Genomic DNA, 19,720 nt, shown 5'->3' on the forward strand with positions numbered 1-19,720 from the left:
CTGGGGTCCGACACACAACGAAAAATACATTACAGACAAAAGACTTTACAATTTACATACATTTAAAAACATTCACATGTAGTGTGTGTGTGTGTCTGCTTCTATCAGTTACACATACAGTACAGTGCATACACACAAGGAGGTCAAATGGGGGAGAGGCATTGTGCTGTGAGGTGTTTTTTGTATTTTGTATTTGTTTTTTGGAGTTCCATGCACTCATGGCTCTGTATAATACTGTATGTTTGCTTGAATTTGTTCTGGACCTGGGGACTGTGAAAAGACCCCTGGTGGCATGTCTGGTGGGGTAAATGTGTGTAAGTTGACTATGCAAACAATTTGGAATTTCCAACACATTAATGTTTCTTTTAAAAACAAGAAGTGACGCAGTCAGTCTTTCCTCAACTCTTAGCCAAGAGAGACTGGCTTACAATGGTATTCATATTATCCCTCTGATTACAATGAAGAGCAAGACCTGCCGCTCTGTTCTGGGCCAGCTGCAGCTTAACTAGGTCTTTCTTTGCAGTACTTGACCATATGACTGGACAATAATCAAGATAAGATCAAACTAGAGCCTGCAGGACTTGCTTTGTGGTGTCAAAAAAGCAGAGCATCTATTTATTATGGACAGACCTCTCCCCATCTTTACAACCGCTGAATATATGTTTTGACCATGACAGTTTACAATCTAAGGTAACACCATGTAATTTAGTCTCCTCAACTTGTTCAGCAGCCACACCATTCATTACCAGATTCAGCTGAGGTCTAGATCGTAGGGAATGATTTGTACCAAATACAATGCTCTTAGTTTTAGAGATGTTCAGGATCAGTTTATTACTGGTCACCCATTCCTAAACAGACTGCAACTCTTTGTTAAGGGTTTCAGTGACTTCAAATTAGTGAAGTGCACCGTCTGGATGCTCCTTATTAATCACATCAGACCAACAAATACTTTTTACATCATTCACATAAGAGTCACAGCAAAATATTTTGTATGATCTCTTATACACTATTTTAGGCCCAGCTTTTGGAACTTTGGCTTTCCTGGATATAGCCACTATACAGTACTGTGATCACTTTATCCAATGGGTATGGATAGAGCTTTAGAACAACGTTCTACAGTATTAGTAAAAATGTTATCAATACATGTGGATGATCTTGTTCCTGTAGTGTTTGTAAACACCCTGGTAGGTTGATTAATAACCTGAACCAGATTACAGGCACTGGTTACAGTAAAAAGCTTCCTCTTGAGCGGACAGCTAGATGAAAACCAGTCAATATTCAGGTCCCCAAAAAAGTAGACCTCTTTGTTTACATCACATACACTATCAAGCATTTCACACATATTATTTAGATACTGACTATTAGCACTTGGTGACCTATTAAAATGTGCCAGGTGAACCTGCAACCACAACACTTCAGTAACACTTGACATGAGATCTTCTAAGCATTACAGGTATATGGCTCTGAATATATACAGCAACACCTCCCCCATAATTTGTGTAGTTTTATTTTACCTTTATTTAACTAGGCAAGTCAATTAAGAACAAATTCTTATTTACAATGATGGCCTACCCCGGCCAAACCCTAACTTGGACGACGCTGGGCCACTCGGGAGCCCCATAAGCATTTCTGTCTCTTCTATAGATGTTATATCCTTGTATTGCTACTGCTGTATCATCAAATTAATTATCTAAGTGAATCTCAGAAATGGCTAATATATTAATGTTATCTGATGATAGCAAGTTATTGATTTCATGAACATTATTTCTAAGGCTACATATATTAATATGGGTTATTTTCAGCCCTTTCCTGGGTAGCTTATCAGAGATAGAACTACTATGGAAAAGAACAAACAAAGCAAGATACAAAAAATATACATTCATTAGCCCATTAATCAGTTTGTGTGTGCTGCGGGGTTGAAGATATAAACCCATAGGCTTGGCTCTCTCATCCCTTCCAGGCATTTGGAAGGGAGGGTGGACAATGAGCCTGTCATAGCAAATTTTAGCACTTGGTGGTCTATAGCAGCTTCACAGAAGAATGGGCTTTAAGTGAGGCAGATGAACCTGTAGCCATATTACTTCAACAGTATTTAACATTAGATCGTCTCTAAGCTTTACAGGAATGTGGTTCTGAATATAGACCACAACACCGCCTCCGTTGGCATTTCTGTCTTTTCGGTAGATGTTATAACCATGTATTACTACCACTGTATCATCAAAGGTATTATCTAAGTGAGTTTCAGAGATAGAATATGAATGTCATCTGTTACAAGCAAGTTATTGACTTCATGGACCTTGTTTCTTAGGCTACATATGTTAATATGGGCTATTCTTAGCACTTTTATGGGTTGCTTGATTGGTTTTAATACTTTACTGGGAAGCTTATCAGAGGTAGACTTACTCATGTTATTTACATTGGAGCTGAGAGGTGAGCTGCATAAAGTTGTCTTCCTACTATTGCACACCGCCTCAGTGTTAACAGTGTAACTCTGGTTTATAGGCTCATGATTACTGCTTACAACAGCTGTAGGATAAACAGATGTATTCGGTGCACTTAGGGGTACATAAATTAAATTACTTACATTGTGTTTGCCAATGCCCCTAACATCATGTACATTTGATGCAGCATTATGACGACTCATTGTCACAATGGTAGGGATTAACTGAGCTGGTTTTGGATCATTTACCAGTCATTGTTTCAACACAGCCTTGAAATGCGTGGACAGAGTCCAGGAGCCAAGATGATTTGGATGGACTCCGTCATTCCTGTAGAGTACCTTCTGTTTCCAGAAGGTGTCAAAGTTATCAATAAAAATGACTACAGCCGAGCTACAGTAGTCTTTTAGCCAAATGTGTAATGCCAGCAGTCTGCTGAATCTTTCATACCCGTGGCCCAACGATGGTACTGGACCTGAAATTATTGGCTGTTTTTTTGGAGTCTTTTAATGCTAAAATCAGTTCTTTAAAATCAATTTTCAAATGTTCCGAGCTAGCTCTCCTGATGTCGTTTGACCCCACATGGACTACGACAGTGTCAGCTCCCGGCATCTGTGGTAGAACAGTCAGAAGCAGCCTTGTTATGTCCTGTACTCTTGCTCCTGGGTAGCACAGGGTTTTTGCCTTGGGGACCGAGATGTTTCTCACCATAGAGTTGCCTATGATGACAGCTGGTGATGTTGAATGGGCTGGTCTCTCAGGCAGCCTCACGGTCTGGTGAAGATCTGAAGATCTGAACCCGAGGTAGAAGCCACCGGAGAGGGAGAAAGAACCGAGGACGAAGACGCTGGATTGCTGTACATATACTATTCTAGCCTACGTATTCTTCAGATATGCTATATATTCTATCCACATACTGTCCATAATGGGATGTATAGACATTATGGACAGGTATATGTATATTTATACTGATTTGTGTGTATTGCTGTGTATTGTTAGATATTACTGCACTGTTGGAGCTAGGAATACAAGCATTTCATTACACCTGCTAAATATGTGTATGCGACCAATGAAATTTGATTTGATTTCAATGTAAAATGCAGCTCGCTAATGCACAAAAAAAAAAAAATTGCCCAGTGAGATGCTTCTTAACCTCTTCTGATCCAAGATGGCGTAGCAGTGGGGATGTCTGCTTTGATTGTCTTGTCCCGTCCCTTGTATATATCGTTTTTCTTAGTATATATTTGTATTATTTTTTTAGCTCATGTTCCATCTATGGACTGAACATACTCTCCTGCATCCCGCCTCACCCAATGTGGTATGGATCTGCTATTTTTACACTTTTGAACTGGAACCCCCTTCAGAAGCTAGCCAGCTAACTAGCTAGTAGTCAGTTAGTCACTGCTAGCGGTCATCACCGTTAACGTGGACTGCCAGCCTCAGCCCGGGCAACTCCTGCCAGCCTGCACAGCGCGATATCCACCCAGAGCATACTGGACTGCTTTTCTCTACCACATCTCCGGATTCCTACCGCAAGCTCTGAACCCTTTACTCCGGATCATCGCAGCTAGCTAGCTGCTATCCGAGTGGCTATTCCTGTCTAACGTCTCTGTCCCAAAGCAAGCACCAGATAGCCTGGAGCTAACCTCGAACTTGGCCCATCTCCTGGCTAGCCGAAGAGATTCCATCAAGCAATCCCTGGGCTTCAATTACCTCTTTTGCCAATTGGCCTGGACCCTTTACTGCGGACACGGAGCACCGCCGATCCATCACAACTGGTCTACCGACGTAACCTTCTGAGGGTGTTTCTGTCCCGAAGCAAGCAACAGTTAGCCTGGAGATAGCCTCGAGCTAGACCCTTCTCCTGGCTAGCTGAAGAATTCCATCAGATAATTCCTGGGCTTCAATACCTCTTCTGCCAATTGGCCTGCGCCCTTTGCTGCCGCCGATCCATCACGACTGGTCTGCCGATGTAACCGTCCGAGGGTGTTTCAACAGACTCTCCCGTTGCGACGTCCTCCTGAGGCCCTTCTGCTAGCCCCGGCCTGCTAGCTGTCTGAATCGCCGTACCTCCAGCTTGCCTAGCTACTCACTGGACCCTATGATCACTCGGCTAAACATGCCTCTCCCTAATGTCAATATGCCTTGTCTATTACTGTTTTGGTTAGTAATTTTTGTCTTATTTCAGTGTAGAGCCTCCAGCCCTGCTCAATATGCCTTAGCTAGCCCTTATGCTCCACCCCCCACACATGCGGTGACTGCACCTGGCTTAAATGGTGCCTCTAGAGACAAAACCTCTCTCATCGTCACTCAATGCCTAGGCTTACCTCCACTGTACTCACATCCTAACATAACCTTGTCTGTACATTATGCCTTGAATCTATTCTTCCGCGCCCAGAAACCTGCTCCTTTTACTCTCTGTTCCGAACGCACTAGACGACCAGTTCTTTTAGTCTTTAGCCGTACTCTTATCCTACTCCTCCTTTGTTCCTCTGGTGATGTAGAGGTTAACCCAGGCCCTGCAGCCCCCAGCATCACTCCAATTCCCCAGGCGCTCTCATTAGCACACTCCACCAACCCGGATGTCCTAGCCGTGTCTGAATCCTGGCTTAGGAAGGCCACCAAAAATCCTGAAATTTCCATCCCTAAATATAACATTTTCCAACAAGATAGAACTGCCAAAGGGGGCGGAGTTGCAATCTACTGCAGAGATAGCCTGCAGAGTTCTGTCATACTATCCAGGTCTGTGCCCAAACAATTCGAGCTTCTACTTTTAAAAATCCACCTTTCCAGAAACAAGTCTCTCACCATTGCCACTTCTTATAGACCTCCCTCGGCCCCCAGTTGTGCCCTGGACACCATATGGAAATTGATCACCCCCCATCTATCTTCAGAGTTTGTACTGTTAGGTGACCTAAACTGGAACATGCTTAACACCCCGGCCGTCCTTCAATCTAAGCTAGATGCCCTCAATCTCACACAAATCATCAAGGAACCTACCAGGTACAACCCTAAATCCTAAAACCAGGATCTCAGCGATCACTGCCTCATTGCCTGCGTGCGTACTGGGTCCACGGTCAAACGACCACCCCTCGTCACTGTCCAACACACCCTAAAACACTTCAGCAAGCAGGCCTTTCTAATCGACCTGGCCCGGGTATCCTGGAAGGATATTGACCTCATTCCATCAGTAGAAGATGCCTGGTTGCGCTTCAAAAGTGCTTTCCTCTCCATCTTAAACAAGCATGCCTCATTCAAAAAATGTAGAACTAAGAACAGATATAGCCCTTGGTTCACCCCAAACTTGACTGCCCTTGACCAGCACAAAAGCATCCTGTGGCATTCTGCATTAGCATTGAATAGCCCCCGCAATATGCAACTTTTCAGGGAAGTCAGGAACCAATATACTCAGTCAGTTAGGAAAGCAAAGGCTTGCTTTTTCAAACAGAAATGTGCTTCCTGTAGCACTAATTCCCAAAACTTTTGGGACACTGTAAAGTCCATGCAGAATAAGAGCACCTCCTCCCAGCTGCCCACTGCACTGAGGATAGGAAACACTGTCACCACCGATAAAGCTATGATAATCGATAATCTCAATAAGCATTTTTCCACGGCAGGCCATGCTTTCCACCTAGCTACCCCTCCACCCTGGCCAACATCTCAGCACTCCCTTAAGCAACTTTTCAAGACAGTGTCCTCAAACAAAAACTCTTATTTCTTATTTGTTTTTTGAAGTTACAAGCATGAAACTTTGAATATAGACTATTGACACCCTGTGGAAGCCAAAGGAATTGCATCCAGGGAAATATTTTACAATATACAATATAATTTCTTGCATTTCTAAGAGGATGGTCTCTCAAAAAACTAATTCTGGTTGTTTTTTCTTTGGATTTTCTCCTACCATATCTATTGTGTTATATTCTCCTACTTTATTTTAACATTTCTACAAACTTCAAAGTGTTTCCGTTCCAATGGTACCAATAATATGCATATCCTGGCTTCAGGGCCTGAGCTACAGGCAGTTTGCTTTGGGCATGTCATTCAATGGAGAAAAAGGAGCCTGATCCCTAACAAAAAGCATCTCCAATCCAAAATTAAATCTAGAATCGGCTTCCTATTTCGCAACAAAGCCTCCTTCACTCATGCCGCCAAACATACCCTCGTAAAACTGACTATCCTACCGATCCTTGACTTCGGCGATGTCCTTTACAAAATAGCCCCCAACACTCTACTCAGCAAACTGGATGTAGTCTATCACAGTGCCATCCGTTTTGTCACCAAAGCCCCAGATACTACCCACCACTGCGACCTGTATGCTCAAGGTTGGCTGGCCCTCACTACATATCCGTCGCCAAAGCCACTGGCTACAGGTCATCTATAAGTCTTTGCTAGGTAAAGCCCCGCCTTATCTCAGCTCACTGGTCACCATAGCAACACCCACCCGTAGCACATGCTCCAGCAGGTATATTGCACTGGTCATATCCAAAACCAACGCTTCCTTTGGCCGCCTTTCCTTACAGTTCTCTGCTGCCAATGACTGGAACAAATTGCAAAAATCTCTGAAGCTGGAGTCTTATATCTCCCTCACTAACTTTAAGCATCAGCTGTCTGAGCAGCTTACCGATCACTGTACCTGTACACAGACAATCTGTAAATAGCACACCCGACTACCTCATCCCCATATTATTACTTACCCTCTTGCTCTTTTGCACCCCAGTATCTCTACTTGCACATTCATCATCTGCACATCTATCACTCCAGTTATTAATGCTACATTTGTATTATTTTTGCCGCTAGGGCCTATTTATTGCCTACCTCCCTACTCTTCTACATTTGCACACACTGTATACATAGATGTTTATATTTTTATTTTCTTATGTGTAACTCTGTGTTGTTGTTTTTGTCGCACTGCTTTGCTTTATCTTGGCCAGGTCGCAGTTGTAAATGAGAACTTGTTCTCAACTGGCCTATCTGGTTAAATAAAGGTGAAATAAAAAAGAAATAATAACCAGGCAGAGGGTAGCTAACTAGAATGCAGGTGACTGGTTAGCTACGGGGAAGCAAAAAATAGAGTGCGATGTGTATAATCGGAGCCAGAGCAGAGCCTGTCTGCCCACACTCATCGCTTGCTCCCCCTCAGCTCACCAGCTGATGTAGGCTGTGTGTGCTGGGTGTGGTGCGTCCTTCCCACTGCTGAACAGAACTGTGCTGCGCATCTGTGCTGCTAATATTAATGGTGGTTATCACTGAAAAGCTCTCAATCTCTCCAAAAACAATTGTCCAGTCCACTTAGTAGTCAGATTTTAGGTTAAGGCATTAACTCCGAAATCTTAAGGTTAGGCATTGGTTAAGGTAATGGTTCAGGTTTGGGATAGGCATAAAACAAAAATATAAAAAAGCATTTTTCTATAGCTGGATTTGAATATGCAGCCTTGACTTGTATCACGGGTTGGGAGATACTTAAATCACACCAGATCATTTCACTGGATTTATTTACCTACATTTTTAGCTGCCTTTGTATTTTTTGACATGTTATATGTACATCGACTGTATCACTCGATGCCATTGACTGAGAGGACATTTATTGCGTATATTTTTCTCCAGACCCTACGTCATTGATCCTCAACTAGGACAAAACAGTTGAAGACTATTGTATCCAATTGTTACTGTTCCTATGGTGTTCTTCTAGAGGTTGCAGGAGTATATTTTACATTTGGAGTGAGAGCTCATAAATATGTCATAAACGTTCAACCCAGACTCCAAAGTATTCCTTTTGGAGGTTGCGTTGCAATCGTTTGACGTCAGGATTGAGTTCACGTGCCTATGATGCCTGCTAGAAAGGAATGCTGATGTCAGTGAAATGTTAGAATGTGGTGGCCATTTGAGAAGTCAGAAAGAGCTGGGGGGCTGAAACTCTGTGAGACCCGTCTGCCTTATATAAACACTTTCTTCACTAGAATCCTTGTCAGTGACTTGCATCACAATGTTGATGACAACATCCTGTTTCCTGCTAGCTTAGTGATCAGGGCCTATTGTGGTCCTGTCACATCATGGCTGTCGAGCTTTCAATGGCTGTCTATAAGGTCTAGTCTAGATAAGGGACCCAGGTGCCTAGTCTCTTCTCTTTGTCCTACCTTATCGGTCTCTCTATCCCCCACCTCCCTCTCTCCCCTCCTCTGTCTGTTTGTCCTCCCCTTGTCACTTTATTTTTGTCTGCACGATTCCTCAAGATTAGAAAGGGGAAGGAGGAATTTAAAAACAGAGGGAGTATGTATTGATGTGTCAGAGTAGATGATTCATATCTGCCACTGTGTGTGTGTGTGTGTGTGTGTGTGTGTGTGTGTGTGTGTGTGTGCGTGCGTGCGTGCGTGCGTGTGTGTGTGTGTGTGTGTGTGTGCCAGTTATCTATACCAATCGCAACGCCACCAGTCCACGTCTTCTTCTGCTTTTGGAGGGTGAGTCAGAGATGGTTGGCAACACAATACACAACACTAGGGCCAAATACAGTGCATTCAGAAAGTATTCAAACCCCTTCCCTTTTTCAATATTTTGTTACGTTACAGAAATATTCAAAAATTGATTCAATTAATCGTTTTCCTCATCAATCTACACATAATACCCCATAATGAGATCACAATACCCCATAATGACATCACAATACCCCATAATGACATCACAATACCCCAAAATGACAAAGCGAAAACAGGTCGTTAGAAATGTTGAAATACTGAAAAACTGAAATACCTTATTTACATAATTATTCAGACCCTTTGCGATGAAACTCCAAATTGAGCTCAGGTGCATTGTGTTTCCATTGATCGTCCTTGAGATGTTTCTACAACTTGATTGAAGTCCATCTGTGGTAAATTCAATTGATTGCATATGATTTGGAAAGGCACACACCTGTCTATATAAGGTCCCACAGTTGACAGTGCATATCAGAGCAAAAACCAAGCTATAGGCCGTTGTGGTAGATAGGCAAGACGGAAGCCACTCCTCAGTAAAAGGCACATGACAGCCCGCTTGGAGTTTGCCAAAAAGGTACCTAAAGCACTCTAAGACCATGATAAACAAGATTCTCTGGTCTGATCAAACCAAGACTGAAATCTTTGGCCTGAATGCCAAGCGTCACATCTGGAGGAAACCAGGCACCGCTCATCACCTGGCCAATACCATCCCTACGGGGAAGCATAGTGGTAGCAGCAGCATGTTGTGGGGATGTTTTTCAGCGGCAGGGGCTGGGAGACTAGTCAGGATCAAGGGAAAGATGAACGGAGCAAGGTACAGAGAGATCATTGATGAAAATCTGCTCCGGAGTGCTCAGGAACTCAGACTGGGGTTACGGTTCACCTTCCAACAGGACAACAAACCTAAGCACACAGCAAAATCCACGCAGGAGTGGTTTCGGGACAAGTCTCTGAATGTCCTTGAGTGGCACAGCCAGAGCCCAGACTTAAACCTGGTCGAACATCTCTGGAGAGTCCTGAAAATAGCTGTGCAGTGACACTCCCATTCCAACCCGACAGAGCTTGAGAGGATCTGCAGAAAAGAATGGGAGAAACTCCCCAAATACAGGTGTGCCAAGCTTGTAGCGTCATACCCAAGAAGATTCGATGCTGTAATCGCTGCCAAAGGTGCTTCAACAAAATACTGAGTAAAGGGTCTGAATACTTATGCAAATGTATTATTTTAGTTTTAATTTCATTTTATAAATGTGCAATAATTTCTAAAAACCTGTTTTTGCTTTGTCATTATGGGATATTGCATGTAGATTGATCAGGGGAAAAAACGATTCAATTAATTTTTTAATAAAGCTGTAACATAACAAAATGTAGAAAAAGTCATGAGGTCTGAATACTTTCCGAATGCATTGTAGAGGGAAATTACCATAGCTGTAGGGTAGAAGTGGACCTGCCTTTGAATATGACCATGAGACACATCTTTAGAATATGAGTGATATTCTGAAGAGTTATGTTAACTATGTGGTTTCTGGGCCTTAGGCCAAGAGAAAACAGGCTTTTCTTTGCATCACAACATAGCAACCGTTGGAAAAGACCAGGGAGGGAGTGGCGTAATGGGTTATGTACAGACCTGAATGATCATCCGAGTGAGTGTGTACTAACAACATTTAGGAACATAATTCAGTAGATTGTGTGGTCTGTCGCTCCGCCCCTCACATTCTTTTTTGAGGGAGATTTCCAAGAACCTTCACGGGAAACATCTAATATCCATTCACACTGTGGGGAAAGGCTGTAGGCTACAAACACTATAGTTAGATAATGATGTACTCTTAAACCGGGTAATAAACATGCAGGGCTTCGAGTCCCGTTTGTGTCGGAAAAGACTGACGAAAATCTGATTGTTTAAGCCTATGGATAAATACCGCAAAAGCCGGATTTTACCCAACACCGCTGGATGATGTCGTGCGCTCCTTGACACTGATTCCCATCCTCGAACGCGGGAGAGAAAATGTGGAAAGAGGAATATGACTGTCATTTCGACTTGCTTCTCGAACTTCTGTAAGTTTTTTTATGGTTTCGCCCACAGTTAAGTTGTTCTGAAGTTTCTTGTGTCAGTCAGACTCAGAATAAACGGGAGTGTGTGCTGTATTTGCAATTACAATATTGAGCGGAACAGTTTTGACAGCCGTTGCAAATCAACTAAAGCATGGATTTGCCACTAATCAGTTTAATAACACTATCATGAAAAATGTGGCTACTTGAAGTATAATTGCCATACGTTTGAGAATAGCTAATTGACTATGCCGTATAAAAAAAAACGTTACAATGAATTATCTGTATGGTTCGAACTTTGGTCAGTTTATAATGGGTTTGTAACGCGGATCAATACATTTGAACCATCTCTGTTGACCTTGCTACATATTGCTCACTCTCATGGGAGACTTGACAACAACGTTGTTCAACATGCCCCTAGGATTTAACAAGCTGCTTTGTTTCCTTTAAAAAAAAGTGACTATAATTTCTATGCCTTTATCAGTTATTGTCACGGCAGTATACTGTATTGAAACGGCAGTATACTGTAGTGTCACGGCAGTATACTGTAGTGTCACGGCAGTATACTGTATTGTCACAGCAGTATACTGTAGTGTCACGGCAGTATACTGTATTGTCACGGCAGTATACTGTATTGTCACGGCAGTATACTGTATTGTCACGGCAGTATACTGTAGTGTCACGGCAGTATACTGTAGTGTCACGGCAGTATACTGTAGTGTCACGGCAGTATACTGTATTGTCACGGCAGTATACTGTAGTGTCACGGCAGTATACTGTAGTGTCACGGCAGTATACTGTAGTGTCACGGCAGTATACTATATTGTCACGGCAGTATACTGTAGTGTCACGGCAGTATACTGTAGTGTCACGGCAGTATACTGTAGTGTCACAGCAGTATACTGTATTGTCACGGCAGTATACTGTATTGTCACGGCAGTATAATGTAGTGTCACGGCAGTATACTGTAGTGTCACGGCAGTATACTGTATTGTCACGGCAGTATACTGTAGTGTCACGGCAGTATACTGTATTGTCACGGCAGTATACTGTAGTGTCACGGCAGTATACTGTATTGTCACGGCAGTATACTGTAGTGTCACGCAGTATACTGTAGTGTCACGGCAGTATACTGTAGTGTCACGGCAGTATACTGTATTGTCACGGCAGTATACTGTATTGTCACGGCAGTATACTGTAGTGTCACGGCAGTATACTGTATTGTCACGGCAGTATACTGTAGTGTCACGGCAGTATACTGTATTGTCACGGCAGTATACTGTAGTGTCACGGCAGTATACTGTATTGTCACGGCAGTATACTGTAGTGTCACGGCAGTATACTGTATTGTCACGGCAGTATACTGTAGTGTCACGGCAGTATACTATATTGTCACGGCAGTATACTGTAGTATCACGGCAGTATACTGTATTGTCACGGCAGTATACTGTAGTGTCACGGCAGTATACTATATTGTCACGGCAGTATACTGTAGTGTCACGCAGTATACTGTAGTGTCACGGCAGTATACTGTAGTGTCACGGCAGTATACTGTATTGTCACGGCAATATACTCTAGTGTCACGGCAGTATACTGTAGTGTCACGGCAGTATACTATATTGTCACGGCAGTATACTGTAGTGTCACGGCAGTATACTGTATTGTCACGGCAGTATACTATATTGTCACGGCAGTATACTGTAGTGTCACGGCAGTATACTGTATTGTCACAGCAGTATACTGTATTGTCACGGCAGTATACTGTATTGTCACGGCAGTATACTGTAGTGTCACGGCAGTATACTGTAGTGTCACGGCAGTATACTGTATTGTCACGGCAGTATACTGTAGTGTCACGGCAGTATACTGTAGTGTCACGGCAGTATAATATATTGTCACGGCAGTATACTGTAGTGTCACGGCAGTATACTGTATTGTCACGGCAGTATACTGTAGTGTCACGGCAGTATACTGTAGTGTCACGGCAGTATACTGTATTGTCACGGCAGTATACTGTAGTGTCACGGCAGTATACTGTATTGTCACGGCAGTATACTGTATTGTCACGGCAGTATACTGTAGTGTCACGGCAGTATACTGTATTGTCACGGCAGTATACTGTAGTGTCACGCAGTATACTGCCGTGCAGCATCAGTGAGTGCTGTGTTATTTTAGAAGTGTTGGGGTTTGAATAACAGAATGAGACTGAGGGGGCAGTAGGTTATGAATGATCCAGTGGTGTATTAGACTGGTGTTGTGTTTGATCACTTAATGCTGAGTCCTTGGTATTATTCCATCAAGACATTGCACAGAGGATGCCAGTGATTGCACGTACAGCTACAAGCCTCAGTTATGAAACACACAGACACACACACCCCTACTCATAAATAACATGCACACTCACCCCTTTTTCTAACACACACACACACAGACACACACACACACACACTTAGACAGACAGACAGACAGACAGACAGACAGACAGACAGACAGACACACAGACACACAGACACACAGACACACAGACAGAGACAGCAACACACACAGACACAGCCCTCGTGCCCTTCACCCGACACACCCTTGCTGGCCTAGGCACAGCACAACTGGGAGAGAGAGATTACCATGTGAGTCACAGACATGCTGTCTCATGCTCTAAGTATGGGCTCACAGACACACACACACACACACACACCGATTCACTTTTAAATTAGCTTACTATTCAGGGGAAATCTACTCATGACTTCTCAAATGCATAATAGTTACAATGAAAGGTACATGGAACTGTACTGTAGTTCACTTCATCCAAGATAAAGATCAAGGGTCAAAATCCATATTGAATCCCAGTGGCTGTGAGTCAGTGTCTTTGTTCTAAATGGCCCTGGTCAAAAGTACTATAGGGAATAGGGTTCAATTTAGGACTGTGTGTTGTGCATTTGATGGACATTGTATGTCTTCACTGGGGCCCCCTGGATTGCCGTGACTCCCAGGCTGGCACGAGTTGTTCATTATTCAGTAGATCAACAATTTTTTTGTGAACTGAAATGTGGTTAGGATTAGGCATGGTGGCCAACGTGGAGAGAACTCTAGGGAAATGCATCTGTAAGATATGAAGATAAAAAAACACGTTTGTTTGTTGTAGCCTAGGGGCAGGTTTGGACATCTTTTGACGATAGTGTGAGGCTTGTGATCATTGCATGCTGTTGCCTAGTTGAGGGTTGTGGGTAATTGTGATGTAGGCGTCATCAAACTGGGAAGGGCAGTAATTGCACATGCATATGAAAGATAATGATGAATAGAATGCAGGGAGGGCAATTATTTTGTTGATAGCTCCTCGTCTGTCTTAAGCTGGATGAATAAGAGTACATCTTCCTTGTACAGAGGGAGGTATGAGTACCTATTCTTGTTTGGGGATAGTTCCATCCTTGTGCGAGGCTTGTGCTCAAGGCACGTTGTTGCCTGCAGTGAGGACTGTGGGTAATTGTGATGTAGGAGACATCAACCTGGGAGGGGTAGTAATTGCGCCTGTCATCTCTCCTCCTAGGACACCGGGTTCCGCCGCCGCCCGTATCCACGGCAACCAACACATTACCGTGCGAAGGCGTATTGAATGTAGGAATGAATGAAATCGCTCTAATTAGATTATGCAGAACAATCCGGATCATTTATAGAGAGAATGTTGACAATGTCAAAGAGACACATAAAATGATAGGGTCGACCAGCACACCTGGTCTGGTCTGGTATTGAGGCCTTTGACGTTTGTTTTTACTACTATTTCAGTACTGTTTGTTTAGGATGTTTTATGTGTTTTTGGTTAGAGGGATAGAGAGATATAAGGACTCTGTCTCAGATATTCTATCTTTGTGTCTTCAGGGGATTTTTATTATTGAATCAGGGTTATATGAGAAAAGTAGTATCTAATTTGCCATGTAACTTTCATGTTGATAGAATATCACACATTCGTATATTTATTATCGTATCTATTTGTTTATTCTTGTCTAATGAAATGGACAGGTTTTTCTTTAGAGGACATTATGTCATTAAGGGTCTTGAAATTGGAGTTTATAGCTCCCATATATCATCATAACATTCTATATTTTCATCTTCGTGACTGCCCGTCAGTGGTCCTGCTAGGGCACTGTTCTGTAAGGCAGGTAGGTGCCATGCTGTCAGCTCACTAAGGCTGTCATGTTGGTTGGTCCACAGAGATCTGTCTGTGTGTGTTGTGTTCTCAACAATGCCAACCTCACATGTTGCAAGGTCCACAGTTATCAAGTGGAGAGTGTCTGTCCTAATCTCTGAATGTCCCTGTGTGTGTCCTCCTCAGTGATACCAACGTCACTGACGTACTGTCGGACTCGGACTCGGAGCTGAGCGGTCTGGAGCAGCTGGAGAGAGGCAGCACGGACACCCTGGCCAACGGTTGCCGTGCCGAATGTAACGCCGCCAAACGCCTTGCCAAGCGCCTGTTCTACCTGGAGGGCTTCAAACGCTGCGATGTGGCACGCCACCTGGGAAAGAAGTGGGGTTTCAGGCATACACACATACACACACACACACACACACACACACACACACACACACACACACACACACACACACACACACACACACACACACACACACACACATAAACACACACACACATACACACTTACACACACACACACACACACACACACACACACACACAACCACACACACAAGACCACACACACACACACACAAGATCACACACACACAAGATCACACACAAGACCACACACACACAAGACTGAACACACACAAGACCGAACACACACAACACCAAACACACACTATACCACACACACACACACACACACACACACACACACACACACACACACACACACACACACAAGACCACACACACAAGACCAAACACACAAACAAGACCAAACACATACAAGACCAAACACACACATGACCACGCACACAAGACTACACATACACACACACACACAGTCATTCAGTTAGTCACTGATACACATTCATGTCTCACAGTGTTTATATTGTATTTTGTATCATCTTGAACTACATATCGATCTTTATTTTTCTCTCTCTCTCTCTCGCTCTCTCTCTCTCACTTTCTCTCTCTCTTTCTATCGCTCCCCGTCACCTCCCTTCTCTTTCCCCCTCTCTCACTCTCCCTCCCCCATCCCTTCTCTGTCTGTCCATCATGCAGTAATGAGTTCAGCCAGCTGGTGGCGTCAGAGTACCTCAGCTTCTTTGACTTCTCTGGTCTGTCATTGGACAAGGCCCTGAGGTAAGCCCAGTCAGCACTATTCTCATAGCACTGCTCACAACACATTAGCCTAACACTGATTTCTCTGAGTATAGAGCTGTAGTGGGTCTCTATTTTGCTATAAAGTCAACTGTCTCCTCCTGGAATACAGTATGCCATGATTTGGGACTGTCTTGAGTGCATGTATTAAACCACAGCATGCAGATATCCAGAGTAAATTAACATGTTTGTAATGGGAGTGGTGAACCACACTTATACTGAGTTTACACTGAATGAATGTGCACTGCATTGTATTGTACTAATCTACTTTAGCCTCACTCATACGACGTCGTTATCGATTTCAAAAATAAATGTGAGGAAGCCTAGAAATGGAGACTGTAGCTTATGGCCTATATCACTGTACGGACAGATACACTCTGCATTCTAGCCTGAAAACAATACTGCCTTTTCACTCGTTGGTCTTTGACCTAATTCTCAGGAACTTCCTGAAAGCCTTTCCTCTGATGGGGGAGACCCAGGAGAGAGAAAGGATCCTGGTCCACTTCTCTAAGAGGTTCTGTGTCTGCAACCCCACAGCCCTCGCCCCCGAAGGAAAGGACATATCCGAACGGAATGATAATGATGAAGAAGATGATGGTGATGATGATTATAATTAGGGTGTTGGGGAGGCTTGGGAAGACTATGATGAGGGTGAAGACTGTCTTGGACATTCTACACAGGGACATTCAAAGTCAATCTTTTATGAATCATTCTTTATTATCAGCGCACTGGAGAGGTTCCAACCAACTCAATGCACCAAGTACACATGTCAATCAGGAGCTCTCCCGGGGCAGTCCTGTTAGTTAGTTCTCTTATATACTGCAGACAAGTTATATTTGCATAATATAGCTTATTCATCATTCATAATGAATTCATCATTAACGTTTGCTTCATTCATGTGACCGACCAATACTGGTTCATGCCAATACCTCACGAGACTTGTTTCTAAACTGAGACCTTGAGACTGAGATATCTTTTGTTCTCAAAACAAGGTCTGGGCGTACTGCCAAATTGCAGATACTGATAGTGAGGATTCGTTCAATCAATCACTTGCATGAACACAGAAACTGGTTGTTAGAAAAGCACAAACATAACATTTTAATTCACAAGACGATAACAGCTTTGTTGCCTTGAATGAAAAACCAGTGCCGGGTCTTGCCACTAAGCGACATAAGAATACGCTTATGGACTCATGGCCGCTAGGGGGCCCCGATCCCCTTTCCTTTTTTTAGGAAGTCAGAATAGTAAAACACACAAGGTGCAATTTAAACATTTGGTAGTGCATAAGCAGTTTTTTTCTCGTTATCTCAGTCACTGACAGTCACTCAATTATCCTATGTCAGTTTTATAGATTACTAGGTAAGTTAGTCTAGCCAGCTATCTAAACCTTGTAGTAATCATTGCCGAATTACTGACAGGGTATGCAAGGCACGGGGCCCTGACTTCCAGTGGGTCCCAATTAACTTTGTTGGTCACGCTCACTCAGATAGCATATTAACATGGCATACAGTGCCTTCAGAGGTATTCACACCCCTTTACTTTTTCCACATTTTATTGTGTTACAAAGTGAGATTAAAATGGATCTATACAAAATAATCTGTAATTTCAAAGTGGAAGACAAATTCTAAAATTTGTAACAAAAAAAGATAAAAAATAAAACGCTAATATATCTTGATTAGATAAGTATTCAACCCCCTGAGTCAATACATGTTGGCATCACCTTTGGCAGTGATTACAGCTGTGAGTCTTCCTGGGTAAGTCTCTAAGAGATTTGCACACCTTGATTGTACATTATTTGCAAATTATAATTTTTTTAATTCTTCAAGCTCTGCCAAGTTGGATGTTGATCATTGCTAGACAGCCATTTACAATTCTTTCTCAGATTTCCAAGCCAATTTATGTAAAAACTGTAACTAGGACATTCAATGTCGTCTTGGTAAGCAACTCCAGTGTATATTTGGCCTTGTATTTTTGGTTATTGTCCGGCTGAAAGGTGCATTTTCCTGTTAGAACGCAGACTGAACCAGGTTTTCCTCTAGGATTTTGCCTGTGCTTCCCTCTATTCTGTTTCTTTTTATCATAACAAAAACCCTAGTCATTGCTGATGACAAGCATACCCATAACATGATGTAGCCACCACCATGCTTGAAAATATGAAGAGTGGTACTCAGTGATGTGTTGTGTTAGATTTGCCCCCAAACATAACGCTTTGTATTCAGGACAAAAAGTAGATTTCTTTGCCACATTCTTTGCAGTTTTACTTTAGTGCCTTGTTGCAAACAGGATGCATTTTTTTGAATATTTTTATTCTGTACAGGCTTCCTTCTTGTCACTCTGTCAATTAGGTTAGTATTGTGGAGTAACTACAATGTTGTTGATCCATCCTCAGTTTTCCCCTATCACTGCTATTAACCTCCAACTATTTTAAAGTCACCATTGGCCTCATGGTGAAATCCCTGAGCGGTTTCCTTCTTCTCTGGCAACTTAGTTAGGAAGGACGCCTGAATCTTATTTGTGACTGAATCTTATTTGTTTATTGATACATTATCTAAAGTGTAATTAATAACTTCACCATACTCAAATCGATATTCAGTGTCTGCTTTTTAAAAATTGTATTTACCCATCTACCAATAGGTGTGAGGCATTGGAAACCCCCTGGTCTTTGTGGTTGAATCTGTGTTTGAAATTCATTGCTCGACTGAGGGACCTTACAAATAATTGTATGTGTGAGGTACAGAGTCATTCAAAAATAGTCATTAAAAAATCATGTTAAACACAATTATTGCGCGCAGAGTGAGTCCATGCAATTTATTATGTGACTTTTTAAGAAAAGTTTTACTCCTTAACTTGTTTAGGCTTGCCATAACAAAGGGGTTGAATACTTATTCACTCAAGACATTTCAACTTTTCATTTTTAATTAATTAGCATTTTTTTCCCGAAAACATAATTCCACTTTGACAAAAAATTCTCAATTTAATATATTTGAAATTCAGGCTGTAACACAACAAAATGTGGAAAAAGTTAAGGGGTGTGAATACTTTTTGAAGGCATTGTAAGTCATGGCAAAATGTGTGGAATTGCTGGAAATTAGCTATGAAACTGAAAAAGATTCTCTCCATCCCATGGCAAAATGTGTAGAATGGCAGGAAATTCGCTTTAGAACTGCAAAGTTTTAGTTCCGCCCCATGGCAAAGTGAGCAGAATCGCAAGAAATGAGTTTACAACTACAAAATGTTTTCTCTGCCCCATGGGAAAATGTGTAGAATTGCTGGAAATTAGCTATACATTTGAAAAAGTTTCTCACCATCCCATGGGAAAATGTGTAGAATTGTCAATATTGTGCTTTAAAACTGCAATGATTTCTCTATGCCCCATGGCAAAATGTGTAGAATTGCAGGACATTAACAATAGAGCTGCTCATTTTTCTCTTCGTCATCAAGAGGTAGGCCACTAAAAGGTTTTGCCC

General features: G+C 42.5%; 1 protein-coding gene across 2 annotated transcripts in view; it reads left to right on the top strand.

Annotated features, from left to right (window-relative positions):
• Positions 1-19,720, top strand: part of LOC115205563 (PH and SEC7 domain-containing protein 2-like) — a 52,265-nt gene that overhangs the window by 17,775 nt on the left and 14,770 nt on the right. For both annotated transcript variants that reach the window (XR_003880638.1, XM_029771689.1), the window contains exons 4-6: positions 15,276-15,470; positions 16,155-16,235; positions 16,693-16,850. Coding sequence is in view for 1 of the 2 variants with exons in the window: in XM_029771689.1 (XP_029627549.1) it covers positions 15,276-15,470; positions 16,155-16,235; positions 16,693-16,850 (434 nt within the window). In the remaining variant the exon portion in view is untranslated. The remainder of the gene's footprint in view (positions 1-15,275; positions 15,471-16,154; positions 16,236-16,692; positions 16,851-19,720) is intronic.

Source organism: Salmo trutta, chromosome 13 (assembly GCF_901001165.1).
Source record: "Salmo trutta chromosome 13, fSalTru1.1, whole genome shotgun sequence".
Classification (NCBI taxonomy): Eukaryota; Metazoa; Chordata; class Actinopteri; order Salmoniformes; family Salmonidae; genus Salmo; species Salmo trutta.